The sequence below is a fragment of the Acomys russatus genome, chromosome 22 (genome assembly GCF_903995435.1).
Source record: "Acomys russatus chromosome 22, mAcoRus1.1, whole genome shotgun sequence".
Lineage (NCBI taxonomy): Eukaryota > Metazoa > Chordata > Mammalia > Rodentia > Muridae > Acomys > Acomys russatus.
The window spans coordinates 28904392-28924813 of record NC_067158.1 but is presented as its reverse complement, the minus strand read 5'-3'; the positions used below and the strand labels follow the sequence as shown (position 1 = coordinate 28924813).

The following is a 20422-nucleotide window of genomic DNA, read 5'->3' as shown; positions in this document are numbered from 1 at the left end:
GAAAGAATTAATAAAATATGAGGGAAGAATCCACATATCAGTGCTAGAGGGATGGCTCAGTGGTTAAGAGTACATGCTGCTCTTCCAGAGGGCCTGAGTTCAGATCCCGGCACCTATGTCTAGCAGCTCACAACTGGCTGTAACTCCAAGCTCAGGGGAGCCAGTGCCTTCCTCTGGCCCCCATCAGCACTTCTCCTCGTGTGTATATAAGCACGCACAGACACACATAAATATAGTTAAAAATAGAATAAAAATTAAAAGAACACCCACTTGCAAAGGACCCAAAATTAGTCCTCAGAACTGCTTTACCACAGCTTCTGTTTCATGGAGACAGTTCTTCAGCCTGAAAGAACATAGTAAGTGGGAGTGCTGGTGACATTCGGAAGTAAACACACAGCCTGAGGCACTTGGTGTGTGCCCTAATTGAAAGATCCATGGTGTGCTTTCTTAGAATCTGTGAAGAGACAATGCCAATGAGGACTCATGCCTAGAAAGGAAGAGGCATCCAGTTCCCAGAGCGTGGAGATTCAGAGGGTATCTGTTCAGAGGTAAAGGGTCATCGCTGGAGAGAGCTGGGCTGGCTAAGGCATCGTGCTCTTGTATAGTAAAGTCACCTTAGTTGGTTCCCACTTCACATACAGGACGCGTAATAGAAACCAATTCTATGCCTGACAAAACACCAGGCAGCACAAGGAGCCATTGGGGGCAGGTACCCCTTCCTAGCGCCAACCCTGCTCACCCACCGGGCTGTGCGACTCCAGGATCTGCATGCAGGCTGACTTGGTCAATGTCTCGGACTCACTCAGCTCCCCCAGCAGCAGGTCTTGAATGCTAAGCAGGGCGGTGTAGACTGAGAGGGTCTCAGCAGCCCGGGCCACCTTCTGGAACTGCAGAACCACAAGGGACTCAGCAAAGCGCGCCTCCTGGGCCTCCAGCCTCTGGACCCTCTCCTGGAGCAACTCCCCTCGCACCTGGGGAAGGGGAAAAAGAACCAGAGGACCTTAGGAGGCTGTGAGGGAGGAGAGAACCCATTGCCTCGCAGAGAACACAAGCTGAGAACCCCGCCTTCCCTGCAGAGGACAGCAGCCCAGGCTCAGTGCCCGTCACCATCTGTGTATTTTCAGAGGTGAGTAGAGCTGGTTCTGTCCACTGCCAGCCCATTCACAGGCTCCCTGCGTCCTGGGGGGATGGAAGATAGTCTGCACCTGTCCCAGGCCTCAGCTACACTGAACCCTCAAAGCGCCTCCATTGGGGTTGGTGACTTTGCTCTCGGGTGGATTCCATCTCCTTCCTGATGCTTGCCCTTTGGGTCTCTGGCTGCTCCCACCCAGCCCCCTTGTTCTTCATGCTGTCTCTTCTCTGCGTTTCCTTCATTTCATACTCCTCTTCCGACTCCCCTTACCAGCCACTATGTTTCCATGCAGGAGGGCCCTTCTGGCTCAGCTGTTATCTCAGCACCTGTGTGCGTCTGGTCTCTACTGCCCTTATCCCTTGCATTTTCTTCTTTGTATTATTTTTACGTGTGTGTGTGTGGGTGTGTGTACACCACATAGTACATGTCAAAGTCAGAGGGCATCTTGTAAGTGTCGGTGCTCTCGCTCTACCAGGTGGGTTCCAGGGATGGTACTCTGTCCGGTTCTTAGGCTTGGCAGCAGGTGCCTTTACCTGCTGAGCTGTCTCTCTGAGGTCCATGCCTTTTTTTCTTTCTGTCTTTTTTTCCATATATTCCCCTCCTCAAACCAGTAATTCCCCTGCCTCAGCCTCCCATGTACTACCAACACACCTCATATGCTTCCTACACAGACACTGTAAGCTTACTCCCTGTGCCTTGGAAAGCTGGTCACTGTGCTCTCATCCCCAACTCAGGAGAATAAGGGGCTAATCAAAAAGAAAGGTGGACAGTCCACATCTCTTCCAAGATTTTCATTTTATCTTTAAAGTTTCTAGAATTTCACCCATGATAGCTAAAAGGCAGGAGCAGCATGACCACTGCCGGGAATGGATGAATGGATAAATGAAACATCCACAGGGCATGACAGGATTTGACAGGGGACAGGAAGGTAACTCATTGGGGTGAACCTTGAGAGAGTTAGGCTTAGTGAGAATTGTCAGTCACAAAGGGACAAATACTGTGTGGTCACACGCAGTGCATAACTGTGGTTTCCAGGGGCTAAGGTGGAAGCAAACGGGGAGCTGCTTTGGAACTGGTGTGATGCTTCAGTTTTGCAAGATGGAAATTTCTAGAGCTGATGGTGATGATGGCTCAGCACAGTATGAACACACTTTAATACCAGTGGCCTTACCACTTTAATACCTGAGCCTTTAAAAGTGTTTCTACTGGTAAATCTTCTGTGGTATGACTTAACACAATAAATAAAAACAAAAAAACAAAGCCCATGGGCCTTGTCCTGCCATGCAACCTGTTTTAATATTTATGTTTGTACCTGATGCTTCTGTAGAGTCACTAGGACGAGACAGCAAGCTGAAGCTGAGGCTCACATCCCTCCCATGACTGCCCAGCCCTCCCTGCATGTCTCCAGGAGAATGCAGTCCTATTTGAGAGGCTCATGCCTGTCCTTCCAAAAGCACCAAGGCTTTGAAACATGGAGGGGTCGGGATGAGTCAGGACACGAACAAGAGAAGGAGAGTGCTGCACCCTGGAGGGACATTCAGAGGCTTCTGGCCACAGAGAACACGCACACAGGAGAACGTCTGCAAGGATGACACTCATGCATAGATGCATGCTTTGCCACCACCCGCCAGCAGCAGGGGCCAGAACAGCACAGAGCATCAGGGTGAGCATAACACTTCCAAGAAACATGGGCTCATCAGGGAAAGGCCAGCCAGATTCTCAGGACTAGACACTAGACCCAATCTTTGTCCAGTCTGGAGAACCCATCCTGGATGGGTTTCCAAGGTAACTGAAACTAAATAGGTAGAAGCTAAGAGCCAGCCAAAGAAGATGGGCTGTTCTGTCAGAGACTGGAAGTATTCCCAGAAACTCTGGGCTTCTCACTCAGTCTCTGATGTGCCTCCTCATCCTCCATCATGTGACTGTTTGCTGACCTCCACTACTGAACCTACCTTCCTTCTTGGACCCTAATTTAAAGGGCACATATTTCTACCCTGTCTTTTTTTTTTTTTTTTTTTTTTTTTTTAATTGTGAAACATACTTTGTATCAAAGAGTGAAGTCCTGTATCCAGGAAATGGCCAAAAGACACACTGATGGTGTGTTTTCCCTTCAAGTTTCCAATGCTAAAGATTGTCCCGATCTCCTTTCCCTGGTGAGGGTACAGCCCTTGACCAGCAGGAAGTAGTTAAGAGAATGACAGCCATGCCCATTTTTACTAATCTACTAGAAACTAAAGTCAGGAATGTTAGCCAGAGTCTCACCATCTTGTTAAGCTCCCCAATCCTCGTTGAACAAGAGAATTTATGAAACAAAAGTTACTCGCTTTTCTAGATGGTTCCCTGTCAGTAATTGCCAACCATGAGAGATGCTTTTCCATCTCCTGACATCTTTAACTACTGCTCACCTTAATTCCTTTGCTCCCCTAGTAATGGACCGTCAGGCAAATCCTTTCTCTTTTCTGCACTATACCTACCTTCTCTGTCTCCCAAATAAACTCTAAAAACTAACTTAAGAAACTACATACAAAAGATTCAAAAACCTACAAATGTAATCAGGCTGCACGTGCTGTCAGATACCCCCATGGTCATGGTAAAAAAAATTACGGAGAGATTCCTTTCTAACACTCTGAGGGGAGAAAGACTAACCTTGTGCCATCTCTGCTAATCTCTGTTCCAAAACACAACCTGCAGACAGGGCTCATCTCAACAATCCACGCAGGTTGTAAAGGTCATGTGTTCTGGGTCTAGACAAATGTCACTGGATTCAACAGTGAGATTCCAAGTAAGATGGTAAATTTATTAATGTTACTATGTCTCATGATATTACCAATGCAAAGAGGACTCTGTGGGTTTTTTGTTTGTTTTGGGGGTTGTTTGTTTGTTTATTTGTCTTATTGGGCTTTTGGTTGGTTGGTTTGACTTTCTTTCTTCTTTCTTTCTTTTTTGAGTGGTGGGCAGCCATGAAATAAGGTAGGAGGTAGGGAGGGTCTGGAAAGAGTTGAGGGAAGGGAGAGAATAGGATCCAATTGTATTATATGAAAAAAATAACAATTACAAAAAGAAAAGGAGAGGGGATTAACAACAACAATAAAGTAAAAAAGGCTGGTAAGTGGGACAAGGAGGTGGTAAAAGAAAGGAAGGATAAAGACGTTCTTTGAGAAAAAGGACATGGTAAGGCTTTGTCCTAAATAAAGATGGATGGATGCTTCCAGAACTGAAAAGGCAAAGACAAACAGACAATGCTCCTGGGCCTCAGATCTTCGTAAGAGCCACCTCAAGGGGAAACTGCCCTGACCAGCAGAAGGCAATTGCATAGAGAATATCTCCATTTCCTTTTCCAATTATCTTAAAAACAATCAGGAATGTTAGCCATGGTTGTGCCATTTGTAAAATTTCTCTATTTGGTTTAGAGTAATGACAATTCCTGAAACTAAAGTAAATTGGTTTTCTAGATTTTTGCTCTCCCAGCTCAGGCAGCCTCTACTGACAGCTGACCAGGAGAGATGTTTAACCTACTCACCTTATTTCCTTAGCCTTCCTAACAATGACCGACCATGAGCCAAAGAGGAAAGGTGTCAGTCTCCTCCCCACATCCTCTAGCCTGTAAGTGGACTCTGGTCTCTGCTTCCTTATGCCAGCAGCAGATCTCTTCAAAAATAAAGCCTGGGCTGTCATTGAGTTGTTGGTGCCTTTGTAGACCTTACAAGCTCCTTGGGCCTCAGCCTTCCCAAGGCACAGTGCCCTGTCAGCAGGGAGACAGCGTGCCCTGAGGGACAGCTCCAAGTTATTGCAAGTTAATACCTTCAATGTGATGAAAGCGCAAACCCTTTTGTATATGCCTTAATAACACCCGTGGACAGGAAATGTTTAAAAAGGCTTTCCACAATCTCCCTTTCTTTCTTTGGAAAGCTTACTGTGTTAATTCCAGCACCTGGTGAGATTACATCTCTATATCAGGTTTGAATCCTTGAGGGGGAGAATCCTGGGTAAGGACAGATTTGCATATCTATGCGGTATTAATGGCTGGCTTTCTTACATATTCATGCATCTCAAATAATAGCAACTGGTTTGAGAACAAGGCCCTGCTAAACGTTCTTATTTTAAGTAGGGAGTTCAAACTACTTCCTTCCTCGGTTTCCCTGACAGCACTAGAAGCATGAGGAAGCCCCTTCTGTGTCCTAAGATGCCCTTCATGGTCCCATGGTCCCACGGTCCCAGGTCTTCGTGGGATTCCAGATGACACCAGTCCTTACCAGGTCTAGGAACAATCAAATGGAGATGCGAGGGCGTGGCACCAGCAGGGCCTTCCTCAAGTCCACAGGACCTCCAGGATCAGAAGAGGGGCACAGTGAGGTGCAGAGGCCCCAAAGAACTATCAAGAGGGAACCTACACAGAGAAGGAAGTCTCCCACTGCCCTGTGCCCTCCCTGCTACTCACAGCACTGGGTGAAAACAAGCAAAACAAGAGGAATCTGAGAACTTCACCTGTCAACTCAGCCCAGCTGGGCCAGCAATTCATTCCACAAACACTCCTTTTAGCCATTACCTTCTGGGCTTTGCCTCCTAGTATTTCCTAAATTTCCCCAGAACGTTTTAACACGCCATTGCTTTTGTTCGTGTGCTGCTCAGTTAGGTCCGAGGACTGTTCATCTTCACCCAGCCTACTGTAAAGCATCCTTCTCTATGCTCTCCAGCCACACCTCTGCTATACGGCTCTTACTTCCATGTCTTATCTTCTTTCTCTCAGCTTTATCCCCTCCTCTTTTTGCTTCTCAGTTATAACCATCTGTAACTTTAACAATCTCTAAAATCCTGTTAGGGCAGGATCCCAACTCCCCCCCCCTCCCCCGCAGCTTCTTTACCCACCTCATTCTTCTTCTTTACAAAGTAGTTCAAATAATTAATCCTTATCCCTAGCCTACTATTTCCCTCCCACTTCTAATCTAATTAACTAAAATTGCAGTGGGTGCCATACTGTCGCTGCTGATAGCAGGCTGTTACATTTGCATATTGCTAATATCCAGCAGTTAGCATCCTGCCCAGGGAGTGATGTACAGTTTACAGAGCGCATGGACTGAGGAATTATTTTGTGAGCTACACACTCAACTCCACCAGGTCTCACACTTGAACACTGTAAATAGTCCACTAGAAAAAGAATAGCTGATTTTTAAAAAGCAACAACAGTTGTGTAAATTCCAACAGTAGCCCACAAAACTAAGATAAACTCTTCCAGAAATAATAATAATAATAATAATAATAATAATAATAATAATAATAATAATAATAACAACAACAACAACAACTTGGTTTTTTTGAGACAGGGTTTCTCTGTGTAGCCTTGGCTGTCCTGGACTTGCTTTGTAGACCAGGCTGGTCTCGAACTCAGAGCAATCCACCTGCCTCTGCCTCCCGAGTGCTGGGATTAAAGGCATACACCACCACCACCACCGCCCAGCTCTTCCAGAAATTATTAACCCTATAGTGATGGCCTGTAGGGAGAGTGAGTTTAAAAGGAAATCCAAGATACAGAAATCAAAACAATGATAAGTACATTTAAAGAAATCAAAAAGGAAAAATGAACCCCTAATGAAGTACAAAATCAAATAGTTGAACAAAATAAAGGAGATAGTGATGCGATGTGAAAGATGAATTCAGCAGAGACAGAAATCTGAAGAAAAAACCATCTCAAATGCTAGAAAAGAAAAGTCAATAAGTCAAATAAAAAGCTCCCTGGAAAATGTCAGCAGCACAATGAGTCACAAATGGGGTGGAATATTGAGCCTGAAGACAAGAAGGAAGAGCTGGAGCCATCCAACAAGCACAGAAACAAAGCAAGACTGTAACAATAGAGATTTCAAGATACACAGACCCCTCCCTGAAAAGACTAAACCAACATATAATAGACATAGGAGAAAAGTATCATTCTAAAGGCATAGAAAATATTTTCAAGAGGATAGTAAACAGAAATTTTCCCAGAGTTAGGAAAAGAGGTTAACAAACCTACAGGGATTTTAAGACACACCACTGAATGACAAACTGGTCCTTGAAGAAATCAAGAAGAAAATAAAAGCATTTCTAGAATCAAATGAAAATAAAAAAATTGCCAAATACAGTAGGCAATTAGGACCCAAACGCACAAAACCAGAAAAGGGCACCCCCCATATAATAATAAAAACACTAAATATGCAGAACAGAGCTCATATTGAAAGCTGCAAGACAGAAGCACATACACAGCAAAACGCAGTAAGCCCAACAGAACATACACAGCAACACGCAGTAGGCCCAACAGGACAAGAAGGAATGACTCAAGTGAAACTTTGAAACCCACGAAGCCTAGAAAGATTATTTCAAGTTCTGAAAGGCAATACTGCCAACGGAGAGAATTCTACCCAGAAAAAGTTATGTCATGGCTGAATGAAAAATAAGAAATTTACATGATTAGAATAGGTCAAAGGAACTTATGATCATTAAGCCTGCCCTGCAGAAAACGCTTGAAGAAATTCCCTTGGGGCTGAAGAGAAAAACAATTCCATCCATGAGGCTAACGGGAAGAATAAACCACTCTAGAATAAAAGCCATGCAAGGGAACAAAACCAAACACCACAAAGGCAACAAAATGGCAAGAACCAATGCACACCCTTTTTTCAATAACTCTGAATGTTAATGGTCTCGATTCCCTAATAAAAAGGCACAGACTAGCAAATTGGATCAAAAGGTAGGAGCGATCTATTTGTTGCCTCTACGAGACACGTTTTAATTATAATAGACAGGCCCTACCTTAGGGTGAAAGGATGGAGAAAGGTGCTCCAAGCAAGTGCACCTAGGAAACAAGCAGGTTTCATTGTTCTAATACCTGAAAAGATGTACTTCAAATCAAAACTAGTGAGAAAATATGAAAGTGGCAACTGATTAAGAGAATGGCTATCTGGAAGACATTAAGATTTTAAACATACGAACACAGGTCCATTTAATTCCATAAAACAACTGGATGTAATGCCATGGATTAACCCCAGCACAATAGCAGTGGGTGACCTCACTACCTCAATATCACCAACTGACAAGTTATCCCACCAAAATAGAGAGATATATGAATTAAATGACATCAAAGATCAAATGGACTTAACAGACATCTCCATAATATTCCATATATATACTGCAGAATACACATTTTTCTCAGCACTCCATGTAACTTCCTCCAAAATAGATGATGCATTAGCACACAAGTCAAGTCTCAAGAAATAACAGGTCACCAAGAAGAGACTTGATATCCTATGAGCATATACAGGGGGAGGAGGTCCCCCTCAGTCACAGTCACAGGGGAGAGGAGTAGGGGGGAAGTAGGAGGGAGGGAGGAATGAGAGGATACAAGGGATGGGATAACAATTGAGATGTAATATGAATAAATTAATAAAATAAAAAAAATTTAAAAACTGCAGGTGAGAAAATCTGCTATAACAAGTTATGCAGTGTCTACATGTAAAAAAAGTTATGAAAATTGAAAAAAATCCCTTGTGTTCTATCTGATCATAATGGAATATGAATAGAATAGAACAAATCAACAACACAGGAAATTTTAGAACATACATAAACTCACAGGGATTTAAAAACACACCACTAAATGACAAATTGGTCCTTGATGAAATCAAGAAGAAAATAAAAGCATTTCTAGAATCAAATAAAAAATTAAAAAATATATCAAAACCCACAGGACACAATGAAAGACGTCTTAAAGAAATGTATAGCTCCAAGTGCCTTTAGAAAGATATTAGAAAGATCTCAAATAAACGACTTAGCAATGTTCTGAAAAAGAAACAAGTCAAACTCCAGATCACTAGCGCAAAAGAAAACATTAATTTGGCAGCAGAAAATAAAGTGGAAAAAAAAAAACAAGACCCGATTCTTGAAAAAGATAAACAAGATAGACAAACCCTTAGCCAAATGAACCAAAAGGAAGAGAAGACGCAGATAAATAAAATTAGAGATGAAAAGGGAGCCACTACAACAGATACCAGCAAAACTTAGAAAAACGTACATTCATTCCACTAAATTGGAAAAATTTTAAAGACGTGGATGCATTTCTAGATATATATGATATACCAAAATTATTCAAAGATGAGGTAAATAATTTAAACTGATCTATAATCAGCTATGAAGTTGAAGCAGTAATTAAAAATCTCCCAACTAAAAATAGTCCAGGCCCTGATGGATTCACTGGTGAGTTTCACCAGGTGCTTCTGAAAATAGAAAGAGAGGAAACATTTATGAAGTTAGTGTTACCTGATGACCAGACAAAGATGCAGCAGCAGCAACATGATAATTCTGAAACAATCTCTCCAATGAACTTAGGCACAAAACTTCTCACCAAAACACTTGCTAACTGAAATCAAGAACGCATTAAAAAAATTATTCACCACAAATATGTTGGTTTTATGCCAGAGACAAAGGGATGGTTCAATAGATGGAAATCAGTAGTTGTTTTAACATATATATAAGTGGTCCCAAGGATAGAAAACACATGGCTATCTCATCAGAAGCATTTGACTAAATCTAATATCCCTTCTTCTTAAAAGTCCTGAAGAGACTCAGAAGAGAAGGGACATATTTAAAAATAAAATATGCTGAGTACGATGAGCATAAGGACCTGAGTTCGCTCCCCAGAGCCCATATGAAAAAGCTGGCTGTGCTGCCACCCGCGTGTAATCCCAATGCTGGGGAGACATTGCAGCTCTGGTCAGCCAGCCAGGCTTACTTGAAAAGTTCTAAGTGAGACCTTGTCCCAACAAACCAGGTGGACAGTGACTGAGGAAGAATACCTGTGTTTGATTTTTGTCCTCTCAACACATGCAACACAGAGAGAGAGAGAGACAGAGACAGAGACAGAGAGACAGAGATAGACACAGACAGACAGAGATAGAGACAGAGACAGAGAGACAGAGAGAGAAACAGACAGAGATAGAGACAGAGACAGAGAGACAGAGTGTGGGGGGCTGGGAGTAGGTCAGTGGTACAGCACTTGCCACACATGAGCAAAGACCTGTATTGCACCCCCAGCCCCATGACCATAAGTAACGGAGTCTGGGTTTGTTTGGGGCTGTAGGAAGCTATGACACTTCTCCCTCAGTACTTCAGGGAAATGCGGGCACACCACCTGCCTCAAGGGCTGAGACAGGCATAAGAACAGACATTAGGAGAACAAAATGGAGTCTTCCTGGGCTTCCTGGCTCTGTGAGCACCCCTCCCGTCCCTAAGACAGACACTTGTGAGAAACCATGCCACCCACTCCCTCTCTTGAAGGTGAGCACAGTACTCTCTTGCTTAAATGGTAATGAGCTGTGACGTCAAGAGGACCTTGAAGAGGTGTCCGGGCAAATACCAGCCACCTCTGCATAATGGCCAGGCAGCTGCAGAAGCACATAGGGGCATGCTGCTAGTGACTGGGAATGAAGTTCCGCCCTGGGTGTGATGTTCCTGAGGAATGTGCGTGGGCGCGTACAGCACATCACAAAACCTGAAAACAGTGAGCGAATAATGAAGGGAATGGGTGGGTCCGTGAAGATGGCGGAGGTGTGCGTCATTAAAGCAAACTGAGGAACCATGGGTGAACAGAACCACGGTCCTGTCACTTCCATTTACCTTTGCGTGCCCCTGAGGAATGTTTATGAGTAGTCTCACGCCTGCTGGCCAAAACCAGCAGGAGAAGCATGGTGGTGGTGGTGGGGGGGGTGAGCTGAGTTGTCCGTCCGATGGACCCTACTAGTGAGAAAAGATGCAAAGCGCAAAAGCTTCACGCTCGGCTCTGTCGCTCACAGCTCTGGGACAGAAGCTGTAAGGTCACTCAGTCCCTGCCATCCTCTCATTGGCGATATGCACAGTGGCGGCTGCTCTCTGACCCTCACTATGACAGGTGACCAATTCATGCAGAGACTCCAGGATGCTTGCAACATTGAGAACCTGTGCACCCATTCAGTGAGGAGGTTAAGCGGGTTTAACACTCCCATGTAGGGTGAGACATTATCCTGGGGTGAAAGGTAATGTTTTGATGTGGGAACCCTTCAAGTTTCAGTGTGTTGGGGGGGAGGGGGGAGCAGGGGGGGAGTGAGTGGAGGGGGAGGGGAGGGGGAGGGGAACATAGCAAAAGATGTTTGACAGACTGACAGATAAGTAGGTAATAGGTGGATAGTGGGAATACATAGGGCTGAGAGATGGCTCAGCTGCTAACGGGCTTGCCGTGCAAGCAGGAGACCTGAATCCATATGCCCAGCACCCACATAAAAGCTGGGCAGGACAGTGAGTATATAACCCTATGTTGGAGATGTGGAGACAGGAGGATTCCTGAGACTGACATAGACAGCTGGTAAACTTGAGGTTCAAAAGAGAGCTTATATTTTAAAAAAGAAAAAAAAAGTAGAGAGCAAATGACAAAAGACATGTACACCATCCTGTCCTCTACCTCACAGACAGGCATATGTACACAGGAGCAGGCTGATCTACACACACACACATACACACATACACACACACTCCACACATGCACACACAGGCGCGCGTGCACATGCACACACTAACATGTACATATAACAAACAGAAATCAGAGCACATGCATAAGAAAACAAGAAAGATGATGTAGACAGAGATCCATTCCGCATCAGTGTAAGACATGAAATGCCACACAACAACCAGAGCTGTGCACACTTCCCGCGTTCCCAGCACAGGGGCTCCAGACAATGGCAGGAGAGAGAAACCGATCTCAGACCTGCTGGTCACCTGGCTGAGTAAATCTGCCTTCGTGTGTGTATCACATTGGCCCTCACCTCTGAGTTGGATAAGGTCACAGGTAGAGCAGGGAGTTGGTAAAGTGGTTGCCTTGCAAGCATGAGGACCTAAGTTCGAGGCCCAGACTCCACATTAAAAACCCATTGAAAAACCCAGGCACAGTGGTATGTGCTGGGGAGATGGATACAGGCATGTCTCCCTTAGGCTCACTGGCCAGCCAGCTTAGTCTACTTGGCAAGCTGCAGGCCAATAGCAAAAGAGACCCTTTCTCACAACAACAAAGGGTGGATAGTGCCTGAGAAATGACTCCTGAGGTTGTCCTCTGGGTCTGCCACACATGCACAGACATTTGCATCCTCAGACACACAAGTAAAGGATAAAGAAAAGGTCACAGTGACAGTACCTCTCAACATCTTTCTCTCTGAGGCTTGGCTTACACAGCACAGATCCTTTCTTCATTGGGCAGCAGCCATGTGAACATTCACACCTCTTCCTGTCTCCCCTCCGCCTGCTTTTTGGAAGCCTGACTTTGGCTCTGTTCCCCCCAGGGAGTCTTGGCGACATCACAATTGGGCAGAGACAAGAGATCAGGTCCAGACAACACACACATGTCCTAACACACCTGTGCTAAAACCAAAAAAGCTGCACCAGGTGTGGCAGCACACACCTGTCATCCTAGTCTTCAGGAAACTGAGACGGCAGGATCAGTAAGTAGTTCAAGGCCAGCAAGGCAACAAAGTGAGATCTTGTTTCAAGGAAGCAAGAAATAATGACTTTTTATTTTTAAAAGCCATCAAACCTAGGCACAGAGCATGAAAAACCAGCAGCTCTGACATATGGCCACACTCTCCCTGAACACACTCCCTCTGTGGAGCACAGGGACACACGAGCACCCTAGAAGCTATGACACAGTATTTTGTCTAGCATGGTACCTCCCAGGAAGCTTGTGTCCTCTCTGCAGAGCATCCCACTATGGACAGACTCCCCTTGCTGGGACGACAACAGCGCGTTTCTTCTGCTCCCTCAGTGGCACCAACCCCAGTCTGTAGCCTTAGCTAAGTATGCACGGTCCATCCATCGCTCCAGCATGTGTCTGTGGGTGTGGGCTAGGGCATCCTCTATCAACGCTCATGTGCATAGTGCCTGACCATGCTGCCTGCTCAGAATATTTGAGAAGGAGATGGACAGTGTGCTGGATGTTAAGATAAGAAAGGGTGGAGGAAGGATGAGTGGGAAACAGTAGGGTGCTTATGGAGGCTTCTTAGAAGAGAGACCTCTTGTGAGGAGAAGCCTTCATCTATGTGAAAACGGAGACACCTGAGGAGAGCAGAGGACAGAGCTAGAGCCCCATAGGGGACTGGGTGAACTGTGATGCAGTCAGTACCCAGGACAATTAAGAAGTGACAAGTGAGGAGAGGCTGTGCAGATACATGGGGTGAGGATAGGAAGGATGGCTCATTTGTCAAGTGCTTGCCTGGAAAGCATAGGTCCTGAGTTCAGCTTCAAGAACCCATGAGAACCACCGTGTGTGGCAGTTCACATTTAGAGTCTCAGCACTGTGGAGGAGGAAGGGTACCCCTGGACTTTACTGTGCAGACAGCCTAACCTAACAGGGTGAAGCCTCAGGTCATAGTGAGACACCCTATCTCAAAGTACAAAGTGGACGGCTCCTGAGAAATGGTATGTTAGGTTAGCTTCTAGCCCTCCACACATGTGTACACACTCCAAGAGATACACAGAAGTAACACACACAAATGCTCACATATGGCAGCTACTATGGTCAAGGAAGAAGCTGAGGGAAATCTCCAGGCAGATAGGAGGAGGAAGAGGGTTTCTTGAGGAGGGAATCAGAGCACTTTCAAAGAATGGGCCCCATCTGAAAAACTGGGCACTCTGTGGCCTGCTGCTTGGTTGGCAATGCATGGCCTCTGTTCTCTGAGCTCTGCATGCTGCAGACAGCCAGAGCTCAGCCCTACCTTGTCTGCCAGGTCTTCGGGGGCTCGTTCCTCAAAGAGGCGGATCTTATCCTCCAGGCTCTTCTTCAGAAGATCTGCCTTGCCTCTGCCTTTAGAACGCAGCTTTCTCGCCTTGGACTGTGGGAAGAGACAGGTCAGATGACACATTGGCTTCTTCCCAAGCAAAAGGTGTGTGTGTGTGTGTGTGTGTGTGTGTGTGTAGAGCCCACATTGAGCTTGCACTTGACTAGACCACAAATCATGCTGCAGGCAGAGGAAGCAGCGAGTTCAAGGGCTTCATCTTCCATTGGGCTCCCTAGAAGCAAAGGCTGAGCCTAGGATGGGAGGTGCAAAGGTCCTGAGGGGTCTAAGGAATGGCCTCTGCAGAACAAAGAGGTCAGGACAGAATGTGGACAGGCCAAGCAGCGCTGCAGCCTTGGGTCTATCCTGTGCTGGTCCATAGGGCTCCAGAGGATGCATACACATAAGCAGTGTCCCTTAAGGTGGCTGTCAGTCCTCAGCCCTTTAGGACCAATATAAGAGAGCCCCCTATTCATGGCCCAGCCAAGGTTACCCTAGCACTCGTCTCTGCGTCATATATAAAAAGGGCCCTTGGACCCTTGAATCAGAAAGTGGTGTGAGCTGAAGGCAGGGGTAAATAGGTGACTCCCTGACACCCTGTCAATGCTCAGGAGAGCAGAAGAATGTTGCTATGATCTGGAGGAGGCTGATAATCATGGCTGCTGGTGGTCCCTGGGCTTGGCACCATCATGGTCTACTGTAGACCGTAAGAGCAGAGCAAGCTGAGAAGTTCCAGGAGTGTTCAGAGGCCACCATGGATCAGGGCAGGAGATGATTAGCTCAGAGCTGATGGAGGCACAGGATCCTGTGAATCCACAGTCATCTCTGCAGTGGGCAGGCCAGACACAGCCCCTACCTGCAGCTCAGGTGCAGCCAGAGCCTGGTCCAGTTTCCGGAACTCTCCTTCCCGCCAGGCCATCAGCAACTGCTGCTGCAGCACTCGCGCTCGGATTCTGGGGAGGGCCAAACTCCGGTCCAGCTGGGTGAAGCAGCCCTGGGCCTCCTGCCTCACCCTAAGCAGGTCTTCTTCAGACAATGAGATGGCTGCACAGCAGAGCTTCCTGGGAAGGGACAGTGACCGTGGACTGGGTCAGAGACAACATGGCAAGGGCTAGGGAGAGAAGCCGTAGGTACAACATCTCTGAGCTAAATCCCTGACTGGCACAGGGAGCTTCGGATGCTTATCCATGGCGTTGTGCGCATTTCTTGAGTGCCTAATGTATATGGTGCAGTATACACTATATCAGGCAAATGAGGCACTGTCTACCCAGCCAAGTAAGCAGCCTGTCATGGTGCAGAGGAGGGATGTTCACTTCCTGTGAACACAGGTCTAGCCCTGAGCCCTGCATCAGGAACGGAGACCAGTGATTCATTTAACAACCCAGTGCATGCTAGGCACCACACTGTGTAGCTGGGTGCTAGGGACTGAACTGGGTCCCCTCCCCCCTCCCCCCGGGTTGTCTGTTCAAGGTCAATCCCATACCTCACTATAGATGAGGCATATTTTAAAATGAAGTCAGTACAAATAAGAGAAATTAAGATTAAATGGTGCTGCCTTGCCCAAAACTCAAATCCAAGTGGATTAAAGACCTCAACATAAAACCAGAGACACTAAGTCACTTAGAGGAAAAAGTGGGGAAGAGCCTGGAACATATTGGCACAGGAGACAACTTCCTGAACAGAACACCAACGGCCCAGGCCTTAATGTCAACCATTAATAAATTGGACCTCATGAGGCTGAGAAGCTTCTGTAAGGCAGGAGACACTGTCAAGAGAACAGAGCGACAGCCTACAGACTGAGAAAAAATCTTCACCAACCCTACATCTGACAAAGGTCTAATATCCAAAATATATAAAGAACTCAAGAAATTAAACACCACCAAACCGAATAACCCAATTGAGAAATGGGGCTTGGAACTAAACAGAGAATTCTCAACAGAGGAATATCAAATGGCTGAGAAACACTTAAAGAAATGCTCAACCTCCTTAGTCATCAGGGAAATGCAAATCAAAACAACTTTTAGATTCCATCTTACACCCATCAGAATGGCTAAGATCAAAAATTCAAGTGACACCACATGCTGGCGAGGATGTGGGGAGAGAGGAACACTCCTTCACTGCTGGTGGGAATGCAAACTAGTACAGCCACTTTGGAAATCTATCTGGTGCTATCTCAGAAAAATGGGAATAGGGCTTCCTCAAGACCCAGCTATTTCACTCCTTGGAATATACCCAGAAGATGCTCCAGCACACAACAAGAAAATTTGCTCAACCATGTTCATAGCAGCCTTATTCATTATAGCCAGAACATAGAAACAGCCTAAGTGTCCCTCAGTAGAAGAGTGGATAAAGAAACTGTGGTACATATACACTATGGAATACTACTCAGCTATTAAAAACAAGGAATTCCCGAAATTTGTGGATAAATGGATTGAGCTAGAAATGATCATAATGAGTGAGTTAACCCAGAAACAGAAAGAATCAAATGGTATATACTCACTTATATCTGCATACTAGCCCAAGGGGCATGTCCCACGAAAGCCTTCGCTTACCAGGAAACTGGGACAGAGGGGAGGACATCCTATTGGGACTCTAAATGAGAAACGCATGGGAGAATAGCAAAGTAAAAGGATCCAGAGAGTCCTAGAAACCTACAAGTAGAACATTATGATAGGCAGATTTGGGCCCAGGGGTCCCGCTCAAACTAAGGCTCCAGCCAAGGACAATACAGACAGAAAACTTTAAACCCCTTTCCAGATCTAGCCAATTGTCAGAATATTCTCCACAATTGAGTGGAGAGTGTGATATGACTTTCTCACGTACTCTGGTGCCTCACATTTGACCATATCCCCTTGAGGGGAAGACCTGGTGGCACTCAGAGGAAGGATAGCAGGTTGCCAAGAAGAGACTTGATACCCTATGAGCATACACAGGGGGAAGTAATCCCCCTCAGGAACAGTCATAGGGGAGGGGAATAATGGGAAAATGGGGGGGGGGGAGGAATGGGAGGATACAAGGGATGGGATAAACATTGAGATGTAACAAGAGTAAATTAATAAAAAGAAATAAAATAAAAAAAAAGATTAAATGATGCTGGAGAAGGGTCAGGATGGGAGGCACAAGGTAAGTTCTGGCCAGGGGGCCTCAAGGCCATGCAGTGATATGTCTGAGTCAACAAAAGCCAAGAACTGGCAGCAATGACCAGAACTAAGGAAAACTGAGAGACAGAGCATCACCCCCTGAGCTTCTGGAGGGCACATGACCTGCCTGTGGCTTTAAGCCAAGATTGTGCTGCTGGTCTGTGGCAGCCATAGGATCGGATACTGGCTACTTCTTTGAGAACCCTTACCCTAGCCTTGACCCTCAGGGAATGGGTGATGCTGGGAGAGGTCCCTCCTTGCTCCCACACTGGCCAGTATGCCTCTATTCATCTTCTTCACACATTTTTCTGTGCAGACAAGCAAGGTTTGTCTGATTTCCCTGGCAACATCCTATCGACATAATCTGCATGAAACGTGCTCTGTAGATGTTTGAAACTGGGAAATATTTGCAGGATGCCTGCTGTAGGAAGCCAAGGGTGGGCTCCATATGTTCAGATCTGAGTGTAGAATGTGGGACTGAAAAGTTCTAGAAAATTCTCCGATGAAAATAGTCTGCCTTTCAGGGATGCCAAGGGTCCTCAGCTGACATCAGGTAACACCCCCCCCCCCCAGATTCTGAATGCCTCTTCCTGGTTCCTCTTCCCAGGGACAGCCTCTGCTTGTTGCCCTCTGGTAAGGAGGACTACCATGACTCTCCTCACTCTCGCCAGACTTCTAAAAGACTGGGCCTGTGGTCAGCAGAAAGCAGGTATGTGTGAGACAGGATCCTGCCCTGCTCCCCACCCCCCTCAACAAGGGGCTCAGCATTAGGCCAGAAACCTGGTCTGGGAGTCTGTAGGCAGGGCTAAAAGACACTATTATTCTCTGCATCAGTTTTCACCTTTGCTCACTGAGGTTGCGGCAGCCCGTCTGGCTCACAAAAGTGTGGTTCAGAACCATTTTGTTCAGAGCCATTTTTATTTAATGCCTCAGAAATTCAGGTCACAACCCTCAGGTTCTCAAATCAACAAAGCGTGGAAGCAGCTGGGAGCGTGAGCCTGTGGGTTGACCCTCCTTAACCCCTGGAGAAGTCATAAGAGTTTGCTGATGGCCAAGCAAGACGTCTCATTACCCCATAAATGGCTAAGTCTGTGCTGGTTTTGGAAACACTCCCTGAAATACAGGTTCAAATGAAACAAAGGGAAATAGTCACTGGGCAATGGGACTGTCACATGGAATTCAAACACATCACAGAATCCTGCACGAATGGAACTGTGGGAAGGTCGGGGCCGAGCACCGTCTGAGTTGACTAAAGACCAGTGGTGGTTATAAGAAGTGCCATTTTGTGATCTGCCTCTTACTGTGCAGAGGAGACAGCATCTCGTGTTCCTGGGCAAGAAAGCAACAACTAACCAGAGACTGGCAAACAAAGGAAGCCACACTCACAAAGGGGAAGGGACCAATCTGGAGACTGCTTAATGCAACGAGCTAATAATATCACTAGCGACTAGGGATGTGTCTCAGTGGGTAAGAGCATTTGCTGTGCAGTTATGAGGACCTGAGTTCAAATCCTCAGCACCTACATAAAAAGCCAGGTATGGCTGTGTACACCTGGAACCGCAGCATTGAGGGGGCATTCACAGGCAAATCCTGAGAGGCAAATTCCAGCCAGCCTAACAGAAATGGTGAAACTTCCAATTCAGTGAGACACCTTTTCTTAAGGAAATAAGGTGCAGAGTGATGGACGACACCCTGCCTCTTCAGATGTCACATGGGTACACCCACACGCTCATGCACGTGTGTGTGTGTGTGTGTGTGTGTGTGTGTGTGTGTGTGTGTGTATACACACATACATAGATCACACAAACACATATGCCACAGCACAGATACATGCACATGTGCACACACGCACACACATACCGCATAGGTATACATACCACACAAGCACCATACACACACCACTATAGATGCACACACACACCACACACACACACACACATACACACACACACACACACACATATATATATAAAGCCAACACCGCTCTCTGAACACACCTGGCTTGGTCTCCTGACAGCAAGGTTGGTTCCTGGGAAGAGCACTATTCAGAAAGGAAGAGCACCATCAGAGCCAGAACAATTTGAGTAACTTCCTCTGGAGGACAGTTACAAATAGACACTATGCCATTCAGCGTCTACACACAGGTCCCCAAGTTCAGCCTAAGCTCTTGCATCACACACTTCAGATGGCAACAGGCACTGCGGAAAGCACCCTAAAAGATTCAGTACCATCACCTCATTTTACAGGCAAGAAAGTCGAGGCCAGGCGTGGTTTAGCAGCTTAGCATCTTTCCCACATTCCCACAGCGGGTGGTATCCAACTTAAACGGGGGTCTCTCCGTCTACACAGCCATGTTTATTCCACACTGGCCATGTATGCAGCTCCTCCGGTTTTCCCCAGCAAGCACTCCATGCTTTGTGAACCCATATTACACACTAAAGGCCCCTTTTGGGGCCCAGCTAAATCTGAGCTGGCACAAATAACCGGCCAGTGTCCCTGGATTATGCCACCAACTGTCCCACTGCTTCCCCAGCAGCTTCTAGTGACACAGCAGGAGTGTTGGTCACCGAGGACAGCTGTGTTCTATACGAGTAATCATTGCATACTTCTGTGTGCAGAGTGACAGGAAACAGCTCAGATCATGAGTGAGCAGGTGAGGTAGCAGGCAAAACCAGTGCAGAACGGAATCAAGACTGAGCCTGTGGCTACATCATGTGTTACCTGGATATCGGCTGACACAGGGTGGGCTGAGAGGGCCTCAACAACCTCATGCAAGCCACACACATACACTCTTCAGGGTCCCCCTGAACCAGACAGAGCATCTCTTCTGGTTTTGTTCTGTGAGGTAGGGTCTCACTCTGTAAGCCAGGCTAGCCTCAAGCTCATGATTTCTGCCTGCTTTTGAATGCCAAGGTTACAGGAGTGTGCCACCCTGCTTGGCAATGTAGCGTTTCTTTTTTATTTATTTACTGTTCTTTACTTATTATGAGTGTATGTTTTGTGTGTGCATGCACACGTGTATACAAGTACATGCACATGTCTATGCACATGAATGTGGAGACCAGAGGTCAATGTTAGGGGTATTCCTCAATTGTTCTCAACCTTAGTCTTATGAGATTGTCTCTTACTGAACCCAGAGTTTGCCAGTTTGGTGAGACAGTAGGGGCCATCCTGTCTCTGCCTCCACAGTTCTGGGGTCATAGGCTCTGCATTCAGTTCTTTTATTGGGGCCTGGGGACCCCAAATTAGGTCCTCATGCTTGTGCAGCCCTTAGCCAACCTAGCCATCACCCTAGCCCTTATTTTACTTTGAAACATGGCATCATGTAGCCCAGGCTGGCC

General features: G+C 46.3%; 1 protein-coding gene across 1 annotated transcript in view; it reads right to left on the bottom strand.

Moving 5' to 3' along the window:
- The window catches only part of Evc2 (EvC ciliary complex subunit 2), an 84407-nt gene that overhangs the window by 16392 nt on the left and 47593 nt on the right, over positions 1-20422 (bottom strand). Inside the window, exons 13-15 of the mRNA XM_051164847.1 lie at positions 14798-15002; positions 13882-13998; positions 744-971 (exon numbers count right to left, since the gene is read on the bottom strand). Coding sequence (XP_051020804.1) covers positions 744-971; positions 13882-13998; positions 14798-15002 — 550 coding nt within the window. The remainder of the gene's footprint in view (positions 1-743; positions 972-13881; positions 13999-14797; positions 15003-20422) is intronic.